General features: G+C 57.4%; 1 protein-coding gene across 4 annotated transcripts in view; it reads right to left on the bottom strand.

Annotated features, from left to right (window-relative positions):
- Positions 1–1006: 1006 nt before the first annotated feature.
- Positions 1007–8822, bottom strand: part of PTDSS2 (phosphatidylserine synthase 2) — a 44379-nt gene continuing 36563 nt past the window's right edge. For 3 of the 4 annotated variants that reach the window (XM_064287483.1, XM_023542210.2, XM_023542211.2), the window contains 8 exons: positions 5599–5733; positions 5194–5244; positions 4757–4870; positions 4343–4461; positions 3578–3692; positions 2441–2586; positions 2172–2357; positions 1007–1902 (listed from right to left, as the gene is read on the bottom strand). In XM_064287483.1, the coding sequence (XP_064143553.1) occupies positions 1749–1902; positions 2172–2357; positions 2441–2586; positions 3578–3692; positions 4343–4461; positions 4757–4870; positions 5194–5244; positions 5599–5733 (1020 nt within the window). In that variant the 3' untranslated portion in view covers positions 1007–1748. Of the gene's footprint in view, positions 1903–2171; positions 2358–2440; positions 2587–3577; positions 3693–4342; positions 4462–4756; positions 4871–5193; positions 5245–5598; positions 5734–7054; positions 7106–8822 lie in introns of those variants that run through there. The other variant, XM_064287484.1, reaches the window with a different exon arrangement.

The following is an 8822-nucleotide window of genomic DNA, read 5'->3' as shown; positions in this document are numbered from 1 at the left end:
GTGACAGACAAGTGGACCGGGCGGGAGGTGGAGCCGTAGCAGTGCCTACTCCAGACAGGCCTTGCGGGGGGTGGGCCCATGATGGCAGTCCTCGCGGGGAGCGTCTGCAGGCAGGATGCGGGCACCTGGCCTCGTCTGCACAGCCTGCGATGGAGCAGCCCCAGTAAGGGGTGTCACAGACCCTCCCCTTGCCTCAAAGAGACCCAGCATCCTGGTGTCAAGGGGGAGAACCGCATTAAAGGAGCGGGAGACACAATCCTGCGCCCAGAATCACAGTCCCTGTGGGACCACGGCAGGGACTGCTATGCTGGGGCACTGGTGGGGGGGCATCTGTGTCCACCAGCCAGACTGACAATCCAACACAGGCAGCTTGGGCAGGAGTGGGAGCACGGCAGGTCTGTGAAGGGATGCCCCAGTCTTCCTGAACCTTTATCTAGGTTTGCTATTTTCCAAAATAAAAAGTTGAGGGAAACCTACAGACACAGCACCATGAAGCCAGGGATTCTGTGACAGCAACAGGGCGAGAAAGTGCCAGGCCCACTGGGCTGCACCTCAGAACCGCACTGGGGTGCCCGTGTCCAAGGGAGTGGGGGCAGGGGGCAAGCGAGGAGACCAAAGGCTGTGGATGGAGGATCCAGTAGCTACAGGGGATGCAGGAATTCAGGGCACTTTCCCCTATACTTGGAAGTGTCTGCAGTGAAGCTTGGAAACAACAGCCCCCGGGAGCTGGCTGCCCCGCAGGATCCCACTCCCACCCTCCACAGCCCGGCCTCGTCCACCACCACCTGCAGCCACGCAGAGCTGCCCACACCCCCTGCCCAACTGCCCTGCAACCAGCACCACCTCCTTCCTCTCCCAGCTCCCTCCTCACGGGGTGGGGGGGGGGCGGCAGGGGGCGATGTGATGAGGTTGGCAGCCCTGGGGGTCGGGACAAAGCCTCTGGTTGGAGCAGTAACCACGGCTGGACCCCCAAGGCCCTGACAGCGAGTGACTCAGAGCCACAAAAGTCACTGCTTTATTTGTTCTCTTTGCTCACGGTGGGGGGGTGCCCGAGAGAGACAGCCCACCTGTCCTCTGGCCCCCACTCAGAGCCTGCTACATAAACGCTCTATAGAAAACGACTTGGTGTCCCCCTTGGACCCACCCGATTCTAGGGATCTTAGGATGTCATAGCCACCCCCCTCACACCGTGCTGCCAGGAGTCCATTGGAGGTGCACTTGGAGCCTTGGGGCCGGCAGAGCCTGTGTGGACACCCAGGGGCCTCTGTCCCCCACCACACGGCCGCCCAGTCTCAGAGCTAACTGGGGGGCCACAGGAATGGCGGCCCCTGCGCAAGGGGCGTAGGAGGGATGTAGGAGTGGCGCCACAGGACTCTGCCCCTCAAGCAACCCGAGCCCACCACCCAGCTCACAGCCCCAGACACTCATGGACAAAGAACACACAGGTGTGTGCACACACATGTATGTGTACACACACACACACGTACACGCAAGCACACATGCAGACACAGAAGTATACACACACACAGTTGAACACACACTGGCACGCCCACACACAGCCAAAGCCCAGGATGGGGGCCTCTCTGACCCCACCTCTCAGAGCCGCCTCAGGGAGCAGGGGCTTCTGCTGGGAAGAAGGTAATGAGAGACTGAACGGCCGAAGGCATGTTTTGGCTCTGGGGCCACACATGAGGAGGCCGGGTGAGGAAGACGGGTAGGCAGCCGTGGGTGCTGGCCAGGTGGCAGCATCAGTTCGGAGCTGGCTCTCCCACCCCCTCGGGCTCCGGCAGGTCATCCTCCAGCCCCGGCGAATGGCCGTCCCCATTGCTGACAGCCTTGCCCTTGTTGCTCTGGCTCTCCTGCTTCTGCCGCCGGATCTCTTTATACCGCAGGGTGATGTCCCTGGGAGGGAAGGGAGCGTCACACGGACGGCAAAGGCCGTGCCACCGCCTGTCCCTGCAGCAGCCTCAGTGTGGGTCCTGGGGTCACCTGGAGTCACGAGTGCCATCAAGTGGGGAGGGATGCTCGGGGGGGGGTGTGTCAGGGAGGTGAGAAGGTCCCCCACATGCTGGGTGAACAGCAGCTGAAACTACGGCCCTGGAGTTGTGTGTTGGTGGCGCACCGAGCTGAGCACGCCCCGTCCCCCCGACACGCAGGCCAAGCCCCCCCACCTTAGGAAGAAGCGCCACACGGTCCAGGTGAGCACCAGCACGGAGCCGAGCGTCCAGCACTGGGAGATGTAGAAAGGCAGCGACAGGGTGAGCGTGTGTGGGTCGTACTTGACCACGATCAGCAGCTCCGTGACAGTGATGGCCGCCACCAGCCAGGCCTGCTGGCCCAGCTTCTTGTGGAACCTCCTGCAGGGAGATGGTCACGGTCAGGTTCCCCGCCTGAGCCACACGAGAGCCTTGGGGGGTACGGGTTCCGGCCCCCCACTCACGGGTCGTCCATGAAGTCGTAGATCTCACGCATGGCCACGCCGCCCACGTTCACGAAGAAGACCAGCCGGAGGAGGACCAGGTAGTGCTCTGGGGGCATCCACAGCACAAACTTCAGGTAGAACGTGTTCAGTTCCGCCAGCAGGAACTGGGGGGCAGAGGACGGTGAGCCCCGGTCACCCGATGACCAGGGCCCAGGACGGGCAGGCTCGGGAAGGGGGCGGGGCTGGAGGCCCGGGGGCGGGGCTAAGGGGCGGAGCTGGAGGTGGGCCTGGAGGCGGCACCCAGGGAGGGGCGGAGCTGGAGGTGGGCCTGGAGGCGGCACCCAGGGAGGGGCGGAGCTGGAGGTGGGCCTGGAGGCAGCACCCAGGGAGGGGCGGAGCTGGAGGTGGGCCTGGAGGCGGCACCCAGGGAGGGGCGGAGCTGGAGGTGGGCCTGGAGGCGGCACCCAGGGAGGGGCGGAGCTGGAGGTGGGCCTGGAGGCGGCACCCAGGGAGGGGCGGAGCTGGAGGTGGGCCTGGAGGCGGCACCCAGGGAGGGGCGGCGCTGGAGGTGGGCCTGGGGGCGGCACCCAGGGAGGGGGCGGCGCTTGAGGTGGGCCTGGGGGCGGCACCCAGGGAGGGGGCGGCGCTTGAGGTGGGCCTGGAGGCGGCACCCAGGGAGGGGCGGAGCTGGAGGTGGGCCTGGAGGCGGCACCCAGGGAGGGGCGGAGCTGGAGGTGGGCCTGGAGGCGGCACCCAGGGAGGGGCGGAGCTGGAGGTGGGCCTGGAGGCGGCACCCAGGGAGGGGCGGAGCTGGAGGTGGGCCTGGAGGCGGCACCCAGGGAGGGGCGGAGCTGGAGGTGGGCCTGGAGGCGGCACCCAGGGAGGGGCGGAGCTGGAGGTGGGCCTGGGGGCGGCACCCAGGGAGGGGGCGGCGCTTGAGGTGGGCCTGGGCGCGGCACCCAGGGAGGGGCGGAGCTGGAGGTGGGCCTGGAGGCGGCACCCAGGGAGGGGGCGGCGCTTGAGGTGGGCCTGGGGGCGGCACCCAGGGAGGGGCGGCGCTTGAGGTGGGCCTGGAGGCCTAGGGGACAGCTGGGGCTCGGGCCGGGCTGGGTCAGGGCGAAGGCCGGGTCTGGCCCAGCACAGGTGGGGCCTCACCACCAGGATGATGCCGCACACGGCCAGCCAGCGGCGCAGGTTGGAGGCGGGCTTCCACTCGAAGCGGACCCAGCTGTAGGGCGTGAACTGGAAGGCTATTCTCTTCATCTTGCCCCTGGAGATCGCATGGCACCATGAGCCCTTCCCTTTGGGAGGGAGCACTGCCTGGGACCCCTGTGAAGCCCCCGAGGGCAGAAATGCACGGGCGGGCTGGCTGTCCCAAGTCCTCCTCCCACACCTGCTGGTCTGAGCCCTCCCTCCCGACCCCTGATGCCAGTCCTCTCCTTCCACCCCCTCAGCGTCAGGAAGAGCCCTGTCACCCATCGATGCTGGGAGATCCCAAGCCCAGTGCTGTCCACCCACGGGCTCCAGCACCAGTCTGGCCTCAGCCCAAGGCCCTTCTTGGCTCTGCTTGTTGTTTCATTCCCACTTAAGATGGCAGAGCTCTTGTAAAGCCCTAGGAGACACGAGCAGCAAGGGAGATGATCCCAGGGACTCTCAAGGAGGATGGGTGTGGGGAACAGGTTCAGGTTCGGCCTGATGGCACAGAACATGGCCCCAGACATCCCTGCCACCACGGGGTTTTTGGCAGGGTGGCCCCAGACCAGGGCCTGGAGGTCAGGGTCCCGCTGCGGGCGTTGCCAGGCAATGAACACAAGGACTTGAGAGGAAGGTCTGGTTCTTGGTGGGAGCAGGGCCTGGACCTTGGGCTCACCTGTAGCCCCCACCCCTAGCCCTGAGAGTGGGGCAGCTCTTGAGACATACTTGTAGGTGGGAATGTTCCAGAGACCCTGCCACTTGTATGTCTTCAGGGACAGCCACTCGAGCGTCTTCATACCGCAGTAGATGCCCAGCCCGTTGCACACAAGCACGTCCATGATCCACTGGGGGGCAGGTGAGGGCCAAGGCGTTGGCGAACCCCCAGAGCCCCTGCCTGACTGGGCTCTGCCCACCCGCCTGGGGGCCACACGGAGCACACACCTTCCCACATTACCCTCCACCCCCCATGTCCCGGCCAGCCGCCTACCGCTCAAGTGACTAACAACTGGGACGGACCCTGTGGGGTGTGGGGCACCTACGTGGTCCCACCAGCACTTGCTGAAGTTGGGCAGCTGGTGCTCCAGGCTGTACCCCAGGGGACTAAGGACTGGGCCCGACCCCAGGACGCGAGGCACCTACGTGGTCCCACCAGCACTCGCTGAAGTTGGGCAGCTGGTGCTCCAGGCTGTACTCTAGGAACTCGAACATCACGCTGATGATCATGCACATCCACCAGTCCCGGATCATCAGCGTCTGCGGGACCCACACGGTCACCAGGGACCCCGCCCAGGCCTCAGGGACACCCCCCCTCCCCCGTGCACACCACAGCCCGGGACCCCGCCCAGGCCTCAGGGACCCCGCGCACACCACAGCCCGGGACACCGCGGGCCGGGCAGCAGTGTTGTCTGAGGGTGGCGCTCCCTCCCAGGGGGTCCCCCCACCCTCAGATCTCGCTGGGCGCCCCTCCCCGGGCCTGGGGCCCACCCCCTGAGGTCACAGGCCGCTGTCTCCATGCCCGAGAGCGTAGGCGCCAGTGAGCACGAGGGTGTGCTGATCCAACACGGTGGTCACCGTACCTTCAGGTACCAGCCAAGGAAATGCGCAGGAACAAAGCCGTCCAGCTTGTCCTGGGGGCAACAGTGCATCCTGTGTGTCTCTGCGCCCCCCGCTCCACTCCACACCCCACCATGGCCCTCATCCTCCGTTACCCTGAGTCTGTAGGAAGGGTCAGCGCCCAGGACGCCCTACGATGTGGAAGCTGCAGCCAGCGGGGGCCCTGGGGCAAGCAGGAGGGAGGATGGTGCTGCCACAAGCCCCCCTCACCCCATCCTGTCCAGGACATTCCAGAAACACCCGCCATTGGCAGGAAGCATTTGGGAGCTTGCTAAGAACACTGTCCCCATGTGGAGTGGCAGATCCCCAGAGGGACGACACATGGGGGCACTCCACCTTCCCCAGGACAAGGGCTCCTGGCTTCTCACCCAGACGTTGTGGAAGGGGTCGGTCTTGTTGTCCGGATCATAGATGAGGCAGTTTCCCCCATAGTCCCTCTCTGGCAGTGGGACCCCTAGCCTGGGGTCGATGTACTTCAGAAACTGCCGGCCATCGTGGACAGTCTGGAAGCCAGCACAGCCTGTCAGTGGGCCTGGCTGGGACACTGGGGATGGTGAGCCCCGTGTCTGTGTCTGGGGGTCCTAAGTCCTGGACCAGACAGCAGCCCCACTCCACCCTCCCTGCCCCAGACGTCACCACATCGGCTCCTGCACGTGGCCTTGGGTGCTCTGAGCCCCTGGGGGAGAAGGCAGACTCAGATCCCTGGAGTCATCTGTGCTTCACATTTCAAGTACAAAAATGTGAGTGTGTATTCACCAAAACAGACCCCAATCTGGTCATAAAAACAAGCCTGAACACACTCAAGTGAACTGAAATCCTAAAAGAATAAAACCTAATAGAATTAGACCACAGTGGAATTAAACAAAAATTAATAAAGAGACGTGACAGGTAAATCTCCAAACACTTAGAAATTACACAGTACACTTCTAAATAATCCATGGATCTATGAGGTATTTTCAAAGGAAACTTGAGAGTATTTTGAATGGAACAAAAAATAAAACATAACACAGCAAAATCTGAGGGCCACTGCTAAAACGGTGCTTAGAGGGAAATTTATAGCAATAAACGCATACATTAGAAAAGAGGAAAATCTCAAATCCATCATGTAAGCGTACTGCTTAAGAAACTAGAAAGAAAAGAGCAAAATAAAGCAGGCAGAAGAAAGGAAAAATAAAGAGCTGAAATCAATGAAACTGGGAAAAAAAAAAAAATCACTCCACGAGCTCTTCCAGAAAAAACCAGCACAGGGAGCACGTCTTAACCCCATTCAGTGAGGCCAGCACCACCCTAACCCCAAAGCCAGACAAGGACATTACGAGAAAGAAAACTACAGACCGGGATCTCTCAGGGACACAGATGCAAAACTCTTTAACAAAATACTAACAATCGAATTTCCCAACCAAATGGGATTTATTTCAGGTAAGCAAAGTCCGGTTCAACATTCAAAAATCAAACGATGTAACCCACTACATCAACAGGCTAAAGAAGAAAAAATCACATGGTCCTGTCATTTGATGCAGAAAAAGCATGTGACAAATTCCAATACCCATTCACGATAAAACCTCTCAGCCAACTTGGATTGGAGGGAACTTCTTTAATAAAAGACCATCTATTCACATGCAGGAAGATGCACGCTGCACACCATACTTAACAACCAATTCAAAACGGATCCAAACCAAAGCCCGCTGCCGTCAAGTCTGCCTTACGGCGACCTCATAGGACAAAGCAGAACTGTCCCTCTGGGTTTCCAAGGCTGCACCTCTTCATGGAAGCAGGCAGCCACATCTTTCTTCCATGGAACAGCTAGTGGGTTCGAAGCACCACCTTTCAGTTGGCAGCAGGGTGCTTTGAACCACGGCACTGCAAGGGCTCCTCAAAGTGAAACAGGAACCTAAGTATGAAAACTAAAACCATAAAATCCTTAGAAGAAAACATATGGGCGTGGCTGCAGGGCCTAGTTTTTAACAATGGATTATCAGATATGACAACAAAAGCAAAAACAGCAAAAGACAAAACTGATCTACGGGGCCCCATAAAAATTAAATACTTTCATTCATCAAAGGACTTTATCAAAAAAGTAAAAAGACAATTTACCGATTGGGAGAAAATTTTTGGGAACCATGTATCTAACAAGGATCTATTCAAAATATATAAAAACAACTTAACAACAAAAAGACAAACAAGCCACCAAATCAAATTCAAACCCACTGAGGTAGAGTAGATTCCAACTCATAGAGACCCTACAGGGCAGAGGAGAACTGCCCCAAAGTTTTCCAAGGCTGTAATCTTTATGTAAGCAGACTGCCATATCTTTCTCCCACTGAGCTGCAGGTGGCTTTGAACCAGTGACCTTCTGGTTAGCAGCCAAGTGCTTAACTACTGTGCCACCAACGCTCCTTAAACAACCTACAACAAAAAGACAAACAGCTCAATCAAAAATGGACAAAGGACTTTAACAGACATTTCATCAAAAAGAATATTCAAATGGCTAACAAGCACATGAGAACACTCAATGTCATTAGCCATTAAACCAAAAGAAACCAAACCCATTGCCTTTTAGTCGATTCTGACTCAGAGATGCAAATCAAAGCTACGATGAAATACCACCTCATCCCTATCAGAATGGCAATGATTAAAAAAAAAAGGAAAACAACAGGTATGGAGAGGTTGTGGAGAAACCGGAACCCTCATCCGTCAATGGTGGGAATGTGAAAGGGTACAGCCACTGTGGAAAACAGTTTGGTGGTTCCTCAAAAAGTTAGACACAGAACTACTATATGATCCAGCAATCCCAATCCTAGATCTATAACCAGGAGTGAAGGCAGGAATGCAAACATAAAACTGTACACCAGTGTTCACTGCAGCACTTTTCACAAAACGTGGAAACAACAGAAATGTCCATCGACAGAGGAAGGGATAAACGAAATGTGGTATACACACACAATGGAATATTACCCAGCTATAAGTCCTGACGCATGCTACCACATGAAATGAACCCTGAAAACATTACGCTGCACAAAATTAGTTGGCAAAAGGGCAAATAGGGTTATGGCTGCACTTCCGTGACACAGGCAAATATGCAGAAAGATCATGAGTGGTTACCTGGGACAGGAGGGAAGGAGAAAGAGGGAGTTTCTGCTTAGCGGACGCTGAGCGTATGTCAATGGTGTTGGAATAAATTGGAAAAGGATGGCGAGAATGGTTGCACAATTTGAAGAATGTAACCAATGTCGCTGAGTTATACACACAGAACCTGCTGAGATGGCGCACGTTTTGTTGTGTGTATTTTTACCACAATAGCAAAAAAGAAAAGAGCACCTACAAAAGCTCAGAGCTAGCATCATACTTAATGGTGAGAGACTGGACACTTCCCCCCAAGATCAGGCACAAGGCAAAGATGTCCTCTCTCACCACTCCTATTCAACATAGTCCTGGAAGCCTAGTTTCTTCAACAAGACAAGAAAAGGAAATGAAAGGTATAATAACAGTGGGAAGGAAAAGATAAAATTGTCTTTGTTCCCAAATGACGTAATTGTCTTCTCAGAATATCTCACAGGATCAACAAAAAAATCTTGAACCAATAAGTGAGTAT

The sequence above is a fragment of the Loxodonta africana genome, chromosome 7 (assembly GCF_030014295.1).
Source record: "Loxodonta africana isolate mLoxAfr1 chromosome 7, mLoxAfr1.hap2, whole genome shotgun sequence".
Lineage (NCBI taxonomy): Eukaryota > Metazoa > Chordata > Mammalia > Proboscidea > Elephantidae > Loxodonta > Loxodonta africana.
The sequence above is the reverse complement of the archived record's forward strand: the minus strand, read 5'-3'. Positions and strand labels throughout refer to the sequence as shown.